The 18,087-nt window shown below is 36.5% G+C and overlaps 1 protein-coding gene across 1 annotated transcript; it reads left to right on the forward strand.

Moving 5' to 3' along the window:
* The first annotated feature begins 436 nt into the window (after positions 1-436).
* Nhlrc3 (NHL repeat containing 3) lies at positions 437-9,541 on the forward strand. The gene is made up of 7 exons (XM_046454253.2): positions 437-788; positions 1,121-1,273; positions 1,575-1,722; positions 3,733-3,933; positions 5,399-5,490; positions 7,847-7,959; positions 9,216-9,541. The coding sequence occupies exons 1-7, from the start codon at positions 705-707 to the stop codon at positions 9,466-9,468; spliced, it is 1,044 nt and encodes a 347-aa protein (XP_046310209.1). The 5' UTR covers positions 437-704; the 3' UTR covers positions 9,469-9,541.
* Positions 9,542-18,087: the final 8,546 nt, after the last annotated feature.

Raw genomic sequence — 18,087 nt, forward strand, 5'->3', positions numbered from 1 at the left:
AAAGGGGGACACGACCACGCACAAGGGGGCTCGCGAAGACCGCAATACCTACAGCGCCAGGCGCCCTGCCAGATTACCCCTACAGCCCCCACCGGCTCCTAGGGACCTTCAATACAGCCCGTCGCGCCCGAAGAAACTCAACTCTGCGCCGCCAGCAAGGGCCTCACTTTTCTGGAAGCCAGTGAAGGGTCCTGGTGTGGGAATGTAGGCATCCACAGCGGATGCCTGGATATTTTGGAATCGGGTGTAGCTTAAATCTTTCTCGGAGCCTAAGAATCATTTTTTGAGTGAGACTCCTCCCTTATCACTCAGGTGTTTGGTGTGAAGCTTTGATCATTAAACCTGAATTAAAAGCAATCAACGACAAGAGGATAAGGCATATCTAAGGGAGCCGCGATATGGGTGGCTGGGAGAAGTCGGATGCAGAGACCTTCCGGAGGGCGGGGAAGGGTGGTCACTGGTTCGGCCCTCTGGGCACCTGACATGGGGCGGGAACCTGGAAAGTCGCTACAAACCCGGAACTCGTCTTCCTGGACTTGAGTTTCTTTTGCCTTCTGTTTCTTTGTACCTCTGGGAAGGGGGTAGGATATAAGGGTCTTCAGCCGGGGCATCCAGACTGACGCTCTGCAGCTACCAGCCTCTCAGGCTTGGGGGGTTGTCCGGCACCCCTCACCTGTGGACCCTTCCCTCCCGTAACTCTGGTAATGGCGAGATTTTGGGTCTGCGTGGCCGGTGCCGGCTTTTTTCTTGCAAGTCTGGTTTTGCATTCGCGTTTTTGTGGCTCCCCGGTGAGTTGAGTAGTGAGGAAACGACTGTCAGTGTTGTGAATGGCACGGTTGGGATGAGATGGTGGACCCTGGCTCCTGCACCAGCTTGTCCCCCAAACCTACACTTGAGGCTGAACCAGTCGCCTCTTGATGTTAAAAAGGAGTGTGGATGCTATTTTCGTCTCTTCCCCAGCTCTAGAGTTTTATTATGTTCGTTTTGGTCTTTCGATGCATAACCTCATTCTTTGGAATCTTAAAAAAAAAAAAACAAAAAAACAACAACAACAACAACAACAACAAAAAAAAAACACCTGGAGGGCACACTGAATCTTTATTTTCTAATTTTACTTAAGGTTTTAAGGAACTTTGCTTTTCAAATTTCCTGGAGATCAGAGAAAGTTGCTTACCGGCTGGATTTGGATTGGCCTAAGTATTCAGACTACTTTACAGGAACAACATTTTGTGTTACAGTTGACTCACTCAACGGATTGGTTTATGTAGCCCAAGTAAGTAAAATGAGGATTTTTTTTTTTTTTTATGACAGAGGAAACGGCAGACTTCCTGTTTCACTGCACTAAGTATACATGTACACGCATATTATTCTAGCTATGCAACTTTTTAAAGTTGGCTTAAGAAAATATTTTGGTTTTAAATGTGATAGATATTAATATTGGTGGTTTTGAAATTGTTTTTTTTAAACATTACTAAATTTCTCAATTAACTTCATTTTTGTTTCTCTCCGACAAAATAAAGATTACCATTCCTTAAACCGATGCCATCTAAGCAGTTATTTTTGTATACCTTCAGAGAGGGGATAACATCCCAAAGGTATTAGTGTTCACAGAGGATGGATATTTCCTACGAGACTGGAATTATACAGTTGACACACCTCATGGTATGTTTGCAGCCAGTACACTACATGAACAATCCGTCTGGATCACAGATGTAGGAAGTGGTATGTGTAGTAATATCTATTAAATTACCTTGCGGAAAATCACATCTTTGCCCATGTTCTTGCTTGTACATTTTAAAATCAGAGTTGCCAAATCTAATCGAAATTTCTTTTATAATTCATTGAAATCACTGGTTCCTAAAAATCTTTATATTGTACTCCTGCAGAATCAAGAAATTAAGCAAGGAGGCTGTAATCATTATGATCTTTTAAACTTGTCAAGGTCCTTTCCTCTTTAAATCATTGGTGGTTCGTCTCAAGTTAAATAAGACTACACCTTTTAATGAAGCCCAATAAGACAGTGATCCTTAAATGGAATGACTGGAGTCCTTAGCTCTTATTTTCTTGCACCAGTTCTCTTTCAAAAGAGGTTGTGCTAAGAAGTCTTAATTACTTTGTTGCCCAGAGTACAGAGATTTATAGAAACTGGTGTTAATGGTTTTGAATTTCCGCTGACTGAAGCATGTCTGAAATCTTCTGTCTCAAATATTTTCAGTAGACAGTGCAGAAAAACGAAGTAAGCATAATTTAATTTGCAGCTATGAAGAAACTTTTCAGAGAAAGCAGTTCACTTGGACTGGTGGCTAAGACCACACCAGAAATAGCCTGTCATTACCTGAAGAATTCAGGAAGGCATGGGATCATAAATAGAATATTTCTAGTGTTCCTGGGCCCAGTTATGTTCTTGACTTAAGGGACATCCTGTTTTCCCATGCTAGCTAGTTTAGATATTAGGATTTTTTTTTTTTATTTTTTTTTTTACTTTTTTCCCCCTATTTATGTCATTCTTTTTTTTTTTTTTTTTTTAACATGACTTCACTTGTTCCCAGAAATAAAAAGAGCAGATGAGCTTATAGTTCCATAATTTATTTTGCTACCCATGGATCTGGAAAGCAGGTTTTTTTGTTATTTCTCCTTTTTCAAAGGAGAAGATTTCCTCTAATGAAAATGTGACTGCAAGTCAATCATTTAAAAAAAAAATTTACTAGTATTCTATCCTTTTTGTCAATTCTTGAGAAATTTTGAGGTTTGCTTTCTCTGATAATACTGTGTTCTCTTATTGCTGCAAACTTTGGCTCAAGGATCCAAAACATGCATTATACTAAATACACTTTTTAAAATGGAATGCAAGCTGATACGCTTTATTTCTGGTAAGCTTAGGGTAGCCAATTAGTTTGTTGATTACCTATCCATTAGTTTCTTCTTATATGCCTTCAAGTTGATTTCTGGTAACTGCTTTATGATTTAACATTATTAATTAATGTTCTGCTTTTTTCTTTTGCTTATCAGATCATGTTAACTCAAATTTCAATGTATGTGAGAAAATAAGATGCCAGTGATTTGGAAAGATTTTTTTTTCCCATGGGAAAAAAAAATCAGTGGATTCAATTTTTAATTTGTATAAGGAAAATATGTAATTTAAGAAATCTGTGTTATAGGGGCTGGGGCTGGGGCTCAGCAGTAGCACACTTGCCTGGCATGTGTGAGGCACTGGGTTCGATTCTCATCACCATATATAAATAAATAAAATACAGTCTATCAACAACAATAAAATATTTAAAAAAAAAGATCTGTGTTTCAGAGAACTTTTTCTTGCCTACTGAAATTTAAAATCTGTACATTTATGATTGAAATAACAGTTTGCCATGTAAATTGTACATTTTAAGTTCCTTCTGATTTGCTTTTATATTCCATCTTTTTTAGGTTCCTAAGATAAAAGAAAATAGTACACATAGTTTGTTAACATTATGAACATTCTTTGTAGTGAGCCAGTGTTTTTTATTTTTTTGAATTTAGAATTCACTTATGTTGGAATAACTAAGATTTTAATTCATGAACAAATTTGTAATTTATAAAGAAGTGCTATTGCTTATCAATTATAACATTTAACTATTTCAGCCATTCAACCTTGAATTACTGTTTAATTCTATCAGGGTTTTGCCCCCAGTTTATTTGAAAACTGAATGTTGTACAGTAATTTTATTTGTGAGACATTCATGTGTATCTTTACAGGATCGTATGGCCATACTGTTAAAAAATACAATACCTTTGGTGATCTTGTTCAAGTCTTGGGTACGCCCGGGAAAAAAGGCACTGGTTTGAATCCTCTGCAATTTGATAACCCTGCAGAACTCTATGTAGATGACACAGGAGATATTTACATTGTGGATGGAGATGGTGGATTGAATAACAGATTGATCAAACTGTCCCAAGGTACATGGCCTTGTTTCTCTGGTATTAAAATAATCTCATTTTTAAATTGGATTTGTTTGCTATTTTGTATAATGTTGTAATAATGGTGGGTATAAAGCTGCTTATAAAGAGCTAAAATGTATTTCTGGGAGAAAACTAGAAAACTACGGGTGGCATTATCAACAATAAATGATTCTACTATAGGTCTACTTGTTCTTCATCAAGGATAGGGGTTTTCTTCAAAAGCAACTGGAAGTGAAATGGGAATGTATAATGGGTGCAAGAGATAAGTAGAGCTGGGTGAAGTGGCACATGCCTTTAATCCCAGTGGAAGCTGAGGCAGGAGAATCAAAGCCAGCCTCAGCAATTTAGTAAGACCCTATCTCAAAAAGAAAATAAAAAACCAGGCTATGGATGTGGCTCAGTGGTTAAGCACCCCTGGGTTCAATCCCTGGTATCCCACAAAAACAAAATAAAGAGAGGGCTAAGTGGATATCCTATTCAATTAAGAATGGAGAGTTAGGAGCCTGGAATCCCACAGTCTGTTTTAATGTAGAGTAAAAATTAGGAGATGGAGAAACTAAATTGGTGAATAGGACAAGATTTCCTAAAGAAGTAGTCCATCAACTAAACTGGTTTCTGTGGGAGGCAAATAGAGGAAGGGGCAAAAAGTTCTGGGAGGCTTTATTTTGCAAATCCACAGGTGGTAGATCTCAGCAGGAAAGGAGCTTTGTGTTTCAATCAAATCTCCTCTTCCTTTCTCTTGCAAACTGTGAGAATACATTTCTGTTGGCCACCTGTTTGTAGCCATTTTTAGAGGGAGCCACAGGAAACTAATATACCCATATTCAATCTGTCTCTTAAATTTGGTTGGTTGGTTTTTTTCATCGGATTTTTTAGATTTACCACGCCCTATTTTCCTTTAACTGTTACTGAACAAATTTACTACTAAATGATAAAATGACTACATAATCTCCAAATGATAGAGCTCACTAGAAATATATCCTGATATAGTCCTTCTCTAAATTCAGAATAATCTCATTTCAACTTAATTGCATCTGCAGCATCCCTAATTCCAAAGTCGGTTACATTCACAAGTAAAAGAGATTAGGACAACAGTTAATCTCTAGAGAATTGATAGTAAAGGAGACAAACTATAAAAACATAATGTTAATTTTTAAGCTCAGTGAAATGATAATATGAAATAAAAGTTGGGAAGGGAACATATTTGAGAGAGAATGATGTGAACCCTTAATGGTGATTTTGAAATCATTAATCATTATCTCCATTTGAATTTTTTAAAGAAGTAGATTAATTGCTTGAAGCATTGTAAAAATTAGGCAAATTGATGATAGAAAGCCAGGAAAGCATAGTTAAGTGAATGGGGGCATAATTAGTTTTTTGCAATTTATATCACAAAATGTAATATACAAATACTTAAGACATTCTATATATTGCACTGACCACATAAATTTACTATTTATAGATTTCATGATCCTTTGGCTGCATGGACAAAATGGGACAGGGCCTGCTAAGTTCAACATACCTCACAGTGTTACACTTGATTCATCTGGTCGGGTAAAAATACAGTGTCATTTGTGTCTGGGACAATTTCTGTGCATGTGTGTGTATGGGCGTGTGGATCTGTGTGTTACTAGGTATGTCTGGGCACATGTTCTGGTGCTGGGTATGCACTCACACTCATGCAAATGTTGGGGTCCTGTACTGAAGGGGTTCCCCAAGTATTTAGAAATGAGCACAGTAGATTAGAAGGAACAAATAAGGATCCAAACATAAAGTTAGGTGAAAAAAATGTTGCCCTAATGTTGAAAATAGAGGAAAACTATTTCCAATTCATGAGAAAAATGTATTGATCATAAAGGGGCTGGGAGAGGTTAATCTTAAACTTGAAAAAGAGCCTCATGGGCGAACTCTGATTCCTACTAGTTCCACTCTGAGGGACAGAAACCTTTAACCAAAAAATTTCAGTCTGTTCTTATCTTTTCCACCCCTACCTACTACCACCTCCTTCAGCTTTTACTCACCTTCTGAACAGATATCACTTCTTTGGGATTACCTTTCCACAATCAAATCGCCATCAAATATTTTTGTATTTCTCTTCATGTTTTCTTACAGTAAGTAGCTTGTACTTCCTCATTATAGTAACTATCATGCTATATTATCATCATTTAATTGTCTCCTGTAATAGATTGTAGGCTGTGTGAAAGCACATATTGAGTCTCTCTTGCTTTGTATGTTAGTGCCTGCACATACTAGCCACACAGACTTATTAACAGCTATTCCTCTTGATTCACAGTGCTTCAGTTTGCCTTTATGTCATTAGACATTTCTTCCATTTTCATTTCTGATTCTGTGTGCAATGAAAACTGTCTAATTATGATTTGACTTTACATATTGATGAAGAATGTTTTGATCACTAAATCTACCAACCATAAGAACTTAACTGACCACATGAACTTTGTATATAAATTGAGAACTGGAATGTTAGAATTCTAGTTTTATATATTATCCTTCTGAGTTTGGTTAATTATTCCCTTTGTGGACTAATAAAAAGACCAAATTTCAAAGCGTGCAAGACCTAGACCCATGCAAATAAAGAATGGTGAGGAATGTTCCAGGAGGCCTTGGAGATCATTCAATGGGAGTACTCTGTGCTTAGTGATAAAAAGTGAGTGTTAATTTCTACACACTTGTGTTTTTATAACAGCAGCAATGCTATTCTAAGCATTTTACATGATTAACTCATTTGATCATCATGACAACTTTATATAAGTTAATTCACTCCAGAGTTGACAGACTTAGTATTTCTTAAACAGGATTTCCTATCATCAAAATTTGTTGAGTATTAAGAAGGAAAGATGTTGCTAACAATATAAAGTGTCAGTCAATCCCAGAGTGTTAACTTTATTTACACCTTGGTCATTTGTCTAAGAGAGTGATCCCAAAATCCTTGAACAGACCTGTCCATAGTAAAGAATCACAGATCAGGAAAATGCCTTGAGAAATCACCTTGCATCGTGTTTCTGCTTGAAAATGAAGTCAGTGGCTATCAAAATTCACATGTTGATGAAGATAAAATCAGAATATCACTGCAGAAAAAGTCCCTAAATCCATAAACCCAAGAAACCAATGGACCTGAAGTGCAGGGTTCGGGGCAAAGATCAGCAAAGTTAGCTCTCCCCTCCTGTTCATTCTTCATACATCTCTACAGCCCCTAGGCACATATCATCAAAATTCTTATACTTTATGCATGATGTAAATTGCACACACACATGAAATGTCATTTAGAATGAATCTAACTTCCTATTTTCTACCAGGAATTCCTTAATAACTCATTACCTATAACAAACCTAAATTAAGCATATTATTATAATAGTTTATGTGTTACTAACATCCCACCCTCCTTTAAATAGTTCACTTTGGACAACCCTTAGTAATAACAGCAGTTTTAATGATATTGCAATATGAATGAGTAAATGCCTCATTCCCCACTATACTGAACTGCTGAGGGGCAAGGCTGCTTTTACTTACTTGTGTCTAGGAACTGGCAGACCAGCAGTGCTCAATGAAGGTAGATGCTTGTTCAAGGATTGAATGAATGTTGTCTTTTCAGTACATCAGTCCTCAGCATTGTGTCCAGTTTTTAGTTACTTTCATGTTTGGTTAAGTAGACAGACCATTACAGCCTGTGGATTAAGACACTTGGCCATAGACTGTGGCTTTCTTGCTTGTAAGAGCTTTATAGACAATGATTTTAACCTTTCTTTCCTTATCTGAAAATGGGGTTGATACTCCTTAGTAACTGTAAGTACTAAGAGATAATGTGTTGGAAATGGATGAAAATAAACATTTATTATTCTTTTTTATCGTGTCGTGGATCTTTTTTACATTTCGAGTGTTTTCGGTTTTTCAGGTATGGGTTGCTGACCGAGGAAATAAAAGAATCCAAGTATTTGATAAAGAAACTGGAGAGTGGTTAGGAGAATGGAATAATTGTTTCACAGAAGAGGGACCTTCTTCAGTTAGGTAACTATTTCTTTTTATTTTAAAATGCTTGTTTTAACTGATTTATATGATTAATTTCCTCTGAAGCTAGCTAAAGTTTATAATATTGTTAACTTTAAGCAGGGGAAAATGGACAGAAAAGTACACAGAAATATTTGATGTATGGGATTTTTAAATCCCAGATAAAGTGAAAACAGTTAAATTTCCAGTGCTCTGTGGAATTTCAGTATCAAAGATAATAAACATGTGTTAGACATCTCCTACAGCCTTTGGCAAATTTCTTTTTTTTTAAATTTATTTATTTGTTCTAATTAGTTATGCATGGAAGCAAAATTTTGATTCATAGTACACAAATGGAGCACAATGTTTCATGTCTCTGGTTGTACACGAATTAGAGCCATACCATTCTTGTCATCATATATGTACCTAGGGTAATGATGTCCATCTCATTCCACCATCTTTCCTACCCCCATTCCCCCTCCCTTCCTCACCCTCCCCTTTGCCCTATTCAAAGTTTCTCCATCATCCCATCTCCCTCCCACCCACCCCCACCCCCTTTATGAATCAGCATCCACTTCTCAGAGAAAACATTTGGCCTTTGGTTTTGGGGGGATTGGCTTACTTCACTTAGCATGATAATCTCCAACTCCATCCATTTACTTGCAAATACCATGATTTTATTCTCTTTTAATGCTGAGTAATATTCTGTTGTGTATATATACCACAGTTTCTTTACCCATTTATCTATTGAAGGGCATCTAAGTTGGTTCCACAGTTTAGCTATTGTGAATTGGGCTGCTATAAACATTGATGTGGCTGCATCACTGTAGTATGTTGTTTTTAAGACCTTTGGATAGAGACTGAGGAGTGGGATAGCTGGGTCAAATGGTGGTTTTCTAAGGAATCTCCATACTACTTTCCAGATTGGTTGCACCAGTTTGCAGTCCCCAGCAATGTAAGAGTGTGAGCCTTTGGCAAATTTCTAAGCAAAGAAGGAAAATCAAAATTTGAGTCTATAGTATTGGACCCAGCCTAATGCCAATTCTCTATTTGTTTGCGGCTATCGTTTTTCTTAATTTAAGCTAATTTTGGGCCACAAGTACTATTTTAGATGTTTTCCCCCTCAACAGAATTAGACCAAATTAAAATTCTTCTTAAAAGAATATTTCTGGGAGTAGCTGCCTATTGTTCAGTATTGTAGGGGAATAAAAATATTTACAAAAGTAAGCATTTATCTTTCTTCTGTATAAATTTATGTAAAATGTCTTTCTCCTTAGATTTACTCCAGATGGGAAGTACTTGATTGTGGCCCAGCTGAATCTCAGCAGGCTGTCCTTTCTGGCAGCACCCCCAGTGGGAAGCATTGGTGACTGCTCTGTGATCAGCACAATCCAACTACCAGATCAAGTTTTGCCGCATCTCTTAGAAGTTGACAGAAAGACTGGAGCAATCTATGTAGCAGAAATTGGGGCAAAACAAGTTCAAAAATATGTCCCTCTGAATAGCTATCTTCTTGCATTCGATGTATAGAATTTTATTCCTGGCAATACTTGAGGGCATGGCAGTTCAGCTTCATAGATTCATTAAAGGTTTACCATTGCTATCCAAGCACAAACATTTTGTTTATTTTTACCTGATACATTTGATCAGAAGTATTGATTTTTGATTTTATGCCATTAAGAATCATGTTTTGTTGATATTCTTGGGATTTAATTGTACTTATTAAGTGCATAAGGACATTTTAATGAAAGAAATATAACTTAAAAAAATAGTGTCAGAAAGAGGAACTAAGATTGTAACCTAGTTATTTGTTCTGGCAGATTAACTTCCTTGGTTTACAAAAAGTGGGAATCAGATGAGTTCATAGGATAATTTATTGAATATCACATGAAGAACTACATTCATTCAACTTATATAAAATGACCCCTTGAGAAATTGTGAATAGAAAGGGCTTTTGAGTAATTTTGAGTACCTGCAGAGTGCCAGGACCTGGAGATTCAAAAATGAGGCAGCAGGATTGTCTGCCTTTTGAGTAGCTCAGGATCCAGTGGGGGGAAACAAGTGGACAGTCACAGCACAGACAGCAACGCACAAGTGTGGGACTTTAGTAGGAGCGTGGTACTCTGATTGGATTCCTGGAAACTGCAGGGGAAGTCAGCTTGAGCTTGAACTTCAAAACTCAGAAGGATCTTGGCAGGGGATGCAGAGGGGAAAACATGTTTAGAAACCCAAGTTGTTTTTTGTTCTTTAGCTAAAAGATGCTTAATGACATCTTTAAATATAGGAGTAAAATTACATTTCATAAGCACTTTACTAAGAGGAGTTTTTATAAATAAGTAGAAATTTTTTTAAGTTAATGATGGAAATAGGGCCTATCCTCAATTTTTCCTATTTTTCTTTTCTATTTTTAGCATAAACTAAGTACATTTCTAATATTTGCTACCTCAAAATTTTTTTTCAGGAGAATTATTTGTATGGATATGTGCCAAATATTTGGAGCAATTCTGCCGTTCTGTTTCTGCTTCTGTTTCTATCCTCTTCCCTCACATTGGTCTGAATATTGGCTTCCAAAAAAGGGCCATTTTTTCAGTTTGTTCCAGTTTATTCTAGGTTTTGGGGGAACCTTATCATTGTGATCTTCCAAGATTCTTCCGCTTTATCTAGTGTTGTACTGTGAATTGTATAGCATATGAAGAGTCTTGAGCTGACTTTGCTCCTCCCCATTATGACTGGAGTCATAGTGAATTTATGACTGAATCTGTACTTGTTATATGCATGGATCATAATGTGGTTAGGAAGGTAAATCTACCACCAGGAAACCCTAACCTGTATTCTAAGGCCATTGATAAATGTGTCTGTGCAGCTTGAATGTGTTGTCTTTGTTGAGTAATGTGGGAGCATGATGGCTTTTCCTCCTCCTTGAAGGCTGTGAGGGTGAGGTACAGAAGTGCCCTTCAAATCTTATAAAACTTGCGGAAAATGTTTTTCTGTATATATGCAAAAAGTGTTTATTTGATTGGTAATTTGCAATCACAGTATTACACTTTTTTCTTTTGGATTAATTGGTTAAATTAATGAGAAATGTGTTTTCCATTTTAAAATATGCATATTAAAATTTTGAAAAAAAGTTAATATTATCTGGCTTTCCAAATAAAGATTGATTTTATTGTCATAAAAAGCAGTTTATGAGACTTCTTATTCCATTAAACATTCAGCAATCATAATATCACTGGTTGGTGCTAAGAGAACATATCCATCTTTATAAAATGTTAACTGCTGTGCATAAATATTGATACAGGTAGCTTGGAAGATTTAAACAGCGTGGCTTCATTTGAGGTGGGGTGGTTACGACTGGGGGTACTAACTACCTAATTGTCTTATGTTTCTACAGCAGAAGTGGAACCTCTTTATGCCTCTACTTTCTAGGTTCATTCTTGGGGTAGAGAGGAGAGGAAGTGTTCCAATCAAAAACAAAGGCTAAGGTTTTTTGTTTTTGTTTTTTTTACCTCCTCTATAACAGTAAATCTTTAGAATGACATATTTGTCATGCAGAGAAAGCTTGGGTACAGTCTAGTGAGAAACAAAGAGGACCTGTTAATTTGTGTGTAGGTCTCTTAGCAAAAGACTGCTTCAGTCACTGGCTGTAAGGCTAAGACAACAAAATCCTAACTTTTTTGACTTTTGCTGGTTTTAAACACTTAGTTTTTGAAAGCAGGATGGATTGTATGTGCCACCAGCATTAAAATTGGGACCCAGCCTAATGCCAATTCTCTATTAGTTTCTATTTGTTAAAATTGGGAACTCCTAGGATTTTACTTCTTAAACTCCCTAAAACATGTCTATCATTTTTTAAAATCCTGCATTTATGACTTTAAATTGCTTTATTTTCTGCAATAATTAAAAAAAATTAAGTCAGAATAAATAAGCTTTATTGATAAAAAAGGGGGGGTTGAGCCAAAAAAAAAAAAAAAAACTGGATAGAGTTACTCAGGTAAGTGCCCTCTGCCTTAGTAGTTGGCAGCTGGTTAGAAAACAACCTACTTAAGCCATTGCTCTAATTCTGGGAGTTACCCTGTTTTGCACTTGGGTTGCATTACATTCTTCATACAAAAGAGGGCACTAGAGTTCTGCTTATGGTAAGCATTTCTTGAAATAAATGTGGGCAAATGTCGACCTCTATAACTTTGACTTTAAAATTGAATCTACATTAATCATATCTATACTTTTTGTTCATCTTGCTTACATCTTGAGGAAAATTGGTTTATAGATGACATTTTTCAAGGATTGGAAATTCACTGTTTAATTGAACTTTTCTACATTTAAAAAAAAGTTTAATTTTCAATAATTCAAACTGACAGATTGAGGTGAATAATTCCCTTTAAACAAAGGAAAAACTATAAACTGATTATGTGAGTTCAGTACAATAGGAAATGCATTTAATCGGCAATTCTTTTTCTTATACTAGTTTTTTTTAAAACAATTTTGCCTTCTGGTTTATGATTCTTTTACATATAAGAAAAATGGGTTATTTATAGAAATGCCAAATCATTTCTGCACCTGGCACTTGATCAATACAGTCTGAGTTGACAGAGTGAACTAATCCTCGAACATGTAGATACTCATTTTATACAAAAGAGCTAAGTAGAATTGGAACAATAAAAACAGCATTTCTTAAAACCTTTACTTTCTGTATTGTAAATAATAATAGTTAAAATTTAATTCTGCTTTTGTGTAATTTGTAAAGAAAAGATAAGTGGTTTTTGGTGTTGATGTATACTATCTGTTGATGTAATAAGTGTTACAGATTTTTTTCCCCTTTAATTTACCATTGGAAAAAACTTTTGGTCATATTGACTTGCTTAAAACTTTCATTCATGAAACAAAGAGGGCAGTAGAGTTCTATTCATATACAACTTATTATGTTCTACATATCACCCAAAGGAATTATGTTTCCTTAATATAAAATATTTAGAATATATTAAGGTAGACTGTCAGACATTGTATGGGAGAGGGGATAAAAGTACATTTATTCAAAACCTTAGTTAATAATAGTTACAGAGATTAAGCATTGAGTTATTTCTGAGTAGCTGTAGGAAAGAAGGAAATAAAGATATGTATCTCTTACCTGATTAAAGCAAATGAATTAATTCTTTAGAGAGCAAGGACTTTTTTCTCTTTTCATTGCAGGCATCCTTACAGATGAAACAAAATAGCACATCTTCAAATTTTAATAGAACATGAAGAAACTTTTATTTTTTATGTGATGAAAAATCAAGGGCAATGTGAGAAGGGGATAAAGTCTTTAAACCAGTAACAGTAAATGTCAAGTATTCCTATTTGGTGCACACGCCATTCACTGCATGCAGTCTTCAGCACTATCTAATAGAAGTGATGGTGGGCAATGACCTGTAACTCTGGCATTCAATATGGTAGCCTCTCACTCATGTGGATGCTGAGTACTTAAAACATAATGTGGGTTTGAGGAACTGAATTTTCTACGTATTTTAAATTTAGATGTCATAGGTGACTATTGGCTATTGTTTTGGATAGCATAGGAGGTGACTGCAGCTTTGTCATCCTAACTACAATTTATTTTCATTCGATTTCTTTGTTTTCAGAGCCCCAGCTAAATTGGGGTTTGCAATACTAGAGCAACTAGTAATCCTACACTGATGGGAAACAGGGGGCTGGATATGGGTGTTTCCAGTGTGCCACGCACAGGATATACTTTAACCTGCTGGGTGGCCTAATACTTAGTTTTCAAACCAGAGACCAGGTGTTCTGTCACAGGAGAACCTGTTCATCCACCAGATGCCCTTGTGGCTCTTATCTGACCTGTATCCAGCTATGCCTGCTTGACCATCCTGCTTGCATTTGAAGCTCAATCCTACATTCTCTCTGGTGTCCAGGGAAAATCCAGCCTGGCACAGTCCCTGGTTCTTCAGGTAGAAGTCACCACTACAATAGGAAACACATTCAAAGATTTTTGCCTTGGAGATGCTGGCAAAGAGGGCATAATGAATCAGGGAAAACCTCTTTCCTGGATTGCATAGGTCAATTTAAGTTTTAATGAAATGCCGGAATGTTCTATTTAATGAAAGCACCAGTCTGCTAGTGGGGAGATGCCTCTAAATTTTCCTCTCTGGCTGCTGACTTGAGCCATTTGGGTGTGGTATAGAACTGAAAACTGCATTAAGGGAAACTGAGTCCAACTTCAGGTAGAGAAAGTTAAATTTGTGTTCAAAGTTGATGCTGACGCAATATAAAATTATAAGAATTCACTACAGCCATCTCATAACCCCTTGAAATCAATAATTATCTAATGTGATCCTCCTGATTTGATATTTGAGTTGCAGCTGTTTGGATTTTAGATTTTCACTGGATATAAGCCCAAGGATATGGTCACAGACAGAAAAGACCAAGCATCTTCTCAAATGTTATTTTGGAATCTGAACCAAAATGACTCTAAATTTACCATGCCAGAGTATAAACAATACAGATCTTTATTTAGTAGATAAAGGCAATTTAACCAAGAAAAATTTGGAGAAGATGGTGTCTTGTATCCACTTAACTTTTTCAAGAAGCTCTGCTGATTTGAGACTTTCAAATTGAGTTAGCTACAAAAATGCATGTAACTGAACAAATGACCTGTAAAAGGGTTGTTCAATATTTTTCATTTGAACTTTACAAAATACCTGTGCCGCTTTCCCTCCAGTGATTTTCACTTTGGTATGATTAATACTGGACTCTTACTATTAGGAGTAATTATAAAACATTTAGTTGTTGTCAGAGGATTATCCTTATATCTGATTGTAAAACTATGTTATCAGGCTTTTATTCATTTTATTCACTTGACAATTTTTGGCACATGCCCTGTGCCAAGCCCTGGGGGTTTTTAACTTTTTAAAAAAATTTAATTGTAAAAAAAAAATCCATTATAAAGTCTCCTTTCTAATCATTTTTAAGTGTATAGTTCAGTGATATTAACCATATTCACAGTGTGGTCTAACATCTCTAGAACCTTTGCATCTTGCAGATCCAAAACCCTACTCAATGAAAAGCTCCTCATTGCTCTCTCTCCAGTTATTCCTATTGTGGTGGTGACTTCCACCTGAAGAACCAGAGACTGTGCCAGGCTAGGTTTTCCCTGGACACCAAAGAGGACATAGGTTGAGCTTCAAATGCAAGCAGGATGGTCAACCAGCAACCAGCTGCTTTCTGTTTCCATGATGGTATGCACCCCAGATGTCCCACATTAAGTGAAATCACAGACTATTTATCTTTTTGTAACTTACCTATTTCACTTAACATTTTGTCCTTAAGCTTCATCCATGTTGTAACATGTGATGGGATTTCCATCTGTTTAAAGGCTGAATAATATTCCATCATGTGTCTGTATCACATTTTCTTTATCCATTCATCTGCCAGTGGTCTGTTGGCCTGCTTCCTCTTGGCTTTTGTGAATAATGCTGCAATAAACATTGAGTGTACTAACATCTCTTTGAGATTCTGCTTTCAGCTCTTGAGGACATATACCCATTAATGGGATTAGTGATGCTATTTTTAAGTTTTTCATGAAACTCCATACCATTTTGCACAGCAGCTGCACCATTTTACAATCTCAACAGCAGTGCACATGGGTTCTCTACATACAATCTTACAATATTAATTTTTTTTAAACAGTGGCCATCCTGAGAGTGTGACTTCTGACCTAGTAATTATACTTCTACAAAATGATGTACTTTGAGTGATATTCCAATGAAAACTGATCTTTGAACTGTATTAAAAACTTAGTACTTGAAAGATACTGCTCTCACACTTGCTATCCATTAACTCACTAAACCTCGTGATGGCCTTGAGGTTGAGAAGGCATTATTAGATGAAGAGACTGTCAGAGCAAGGATGAACAACTTGTCCCAGCTGGTAAACTGCAGAGATGGGATTCAAATCCCAGGTAGTCTGGCTCCAGACCTGTGCTCTAGCCACTACACTAATGTGCTTTTTGTGACTAGACACATCTAGACACATCTCTGAGTTCAAGCAAAGTTTTATTGACAGAGAACATCTGCCAGGCTGCTACCCTTCTGCAAGGTGTAGCAGACTGCTGAAAAACAACTTCTGAACTATATAGTCAAGTACAATGGAGTAGCTAAAAAATAGGCTGCCTGGTCCTGTGATTGTTACTTGGCATCTTTGCTGTGGTTTCAGTAGTTAGGGACTCTTGCAGGGTGGGCCTAATGGGAAGGTCATGCTTGAGTGGGCAGGTGGTGATTTTCAAGATAGAGTAAATAGAGTTACCTTGGCCTAAGGACCTAAGACTTTTCTCTTAGAAGGATGCACATATACATGTGCACAAATGTATGCATGTATTAAAAAATATCCAGGACCAGGGTGTTTACTAATTAAATAGCAAAGAATTAGAATTGCCAGTGTCGCAAGACAACAATGGTTTGTTTATCCTACAGAGAAAATAGTGATGAAGAAGAGTGAATCCACATGGAAGATGATTGGGAAATTACATGAAGCAAGAAAGACTTGGAATAATACAAGACTGTAAGATGTTCTTTATGGTTATGTGGTTACAACTAAATAACAACATATGCAAAACTTTCTCTGAACCAAGCTCTGTGGACTACTTAATCCTTACAGAAATCCTTTGAGTGGGCATTGTTACTGTTCTCATTTTACACCTGAGGCAACTGAGCGGCAAACAGACTGAAGTCAAGGTCTCACAACAGGAAAAAAAGAACCAGGATTTCAACCCAGGAATTAGCTCCAGATCCTAAATGTTGAAAGAATGATCTATGCATTCTATCAACAAATGCCAGGAGAGATCAGAATGATAATAATGATATTGTTTATGTGGTAGTAATATGGAAAATATGTATTGTCCATATACTCCCCAAAGATTTTGATCTCCTTTATAAATACAACCAATAAAGTAAAAGGAAAATCACCTTTTTAGATTGCAACCCTCCCAGGCCAACGTCTTTGAGCTGCTTCTCTGTTTCTCCTTTCTTTCTCCTTTTTGAAAGTTACAGTCTAGCAATCCCTAATCAGTGCATGTTTATACTAATTTAAAATATAGTATAAAAATCTGCTGGTAAATGTTAAAAGTTAGAAGTCTGATTTTCCAAATTGCATTCTCTTGAAACATATTTTTCACATGGCTTCCAGCTTTCCACATTCCTCTGGATTTTCATTTATTCTTCTCCAGTATCTTTATTTGGGACTGCATCTCTCTTCCTGACTCGTAAATGCTGGAGTGCCTCAACGCCTGGGGCTTATTCTTGCTCTCTATCTGTACTCAGCCCACCTCATCCAGGCCAATTAAATTAATTATCATCCAAATCCAATGACTTTCAAATTAGAATCTGTAGTTCCGAGTGCTCTTCTCTGCTCTGGACTTGGATAGACAAGTCCTTGACATTTCCACTTGGAACCTTAATAGTTATTTCAAATATAACAGGTCCAAAAAAGATATTTGATTCCTCTCTCTCCTTCTCGAATAGAATAGTACCACCATTTATTGGCCTAGCTGCTCCTCTGTCTCTATTTGGAACACCATTACTCCAGATCTTCACTTGGCTTAATCCATACATTCTTTCAGGTTCTTCTCAAATACAGCCTCCTCAAAGAGATATGTATTTAGTGCTATCCTTTGATCTTAAATATTCCCCAAATGTCCATGTGTTAAAGATTTGGTTTCCATTCTGTTCCTCTATCAGGAGGTTTGGGAACCTTTAAGAGATGGGATTGAGTGGGAGGAAGTTAGATCACTGGATATGTTCCCTTGAAAGGGATATTGGGACCACAGTTTCATCCTGTCTCTTATTTTTGCTTCCTGACCACCATGAGGCCACCATGTGCTTCCATCATGATATGTTATGTCACTGCTGGTCCAAATTAATGGGGCCAAGTGGCCCGAAATCTCTGAAACCATGAGTGTTATAAAATACCTAAAATAATCAATGTAAATAGAGGAAAGGTTTATTTTGATTTATGATCTCAGTCTATGGTTGCTTGGCCCCATTGATCAGTGCATATTTATACTAATTTTAAATACAGTATAAAAATCCACTGGTAAATGTTAAAAGTTAGGAGTGTGATTTTCCAAATTGCATACCCTTGAAACATATTTTTCACATG

This window comes from Marmota monax, unplaced genomic scaffold, assembly GCF_021218885.2.
Source record: "Marmota monax isolate L192 unplaced genomic scaffold, Marmota_monax_Labrador192_F-V1.1 WCK01_AAM20220418_F8-fsc00011, whole genome shotgun sequence".
NCBI lineage: Eukaryota > Metazoa > Chordata > Mammalia > Rodentia > Sciuridae > Marmota > Marmota monax.

What these genes read in the sequence shown, in the direction of transcription:
- Nhlrc3 (XM_046454253.2), top strand. Translation starts at nt 705, where the DNA reads ATGGCGAGATTTTGGGTCTGCGTGGCCGGTGCCGGCTTTTTTCTTGCA. An exon ending in CGCGTTTTTGTGGCTCCCCG is followed by an intron (nt 789 to 1,120) that starts GTGAGTTGAGTA and finishes ATTTTACTTAAG; the next exon opens with GTTTTAAGGAACTTTGCTTT. An exon ending in CACTTGATTCATCTGGTCGG is followed by an intron (nt 5,491 to 7,846) that starts GTAAAAATACAG and finishes TCGGTTTTTCAG; the next exon opens with GTATGGGTTGCTGACCGAGG.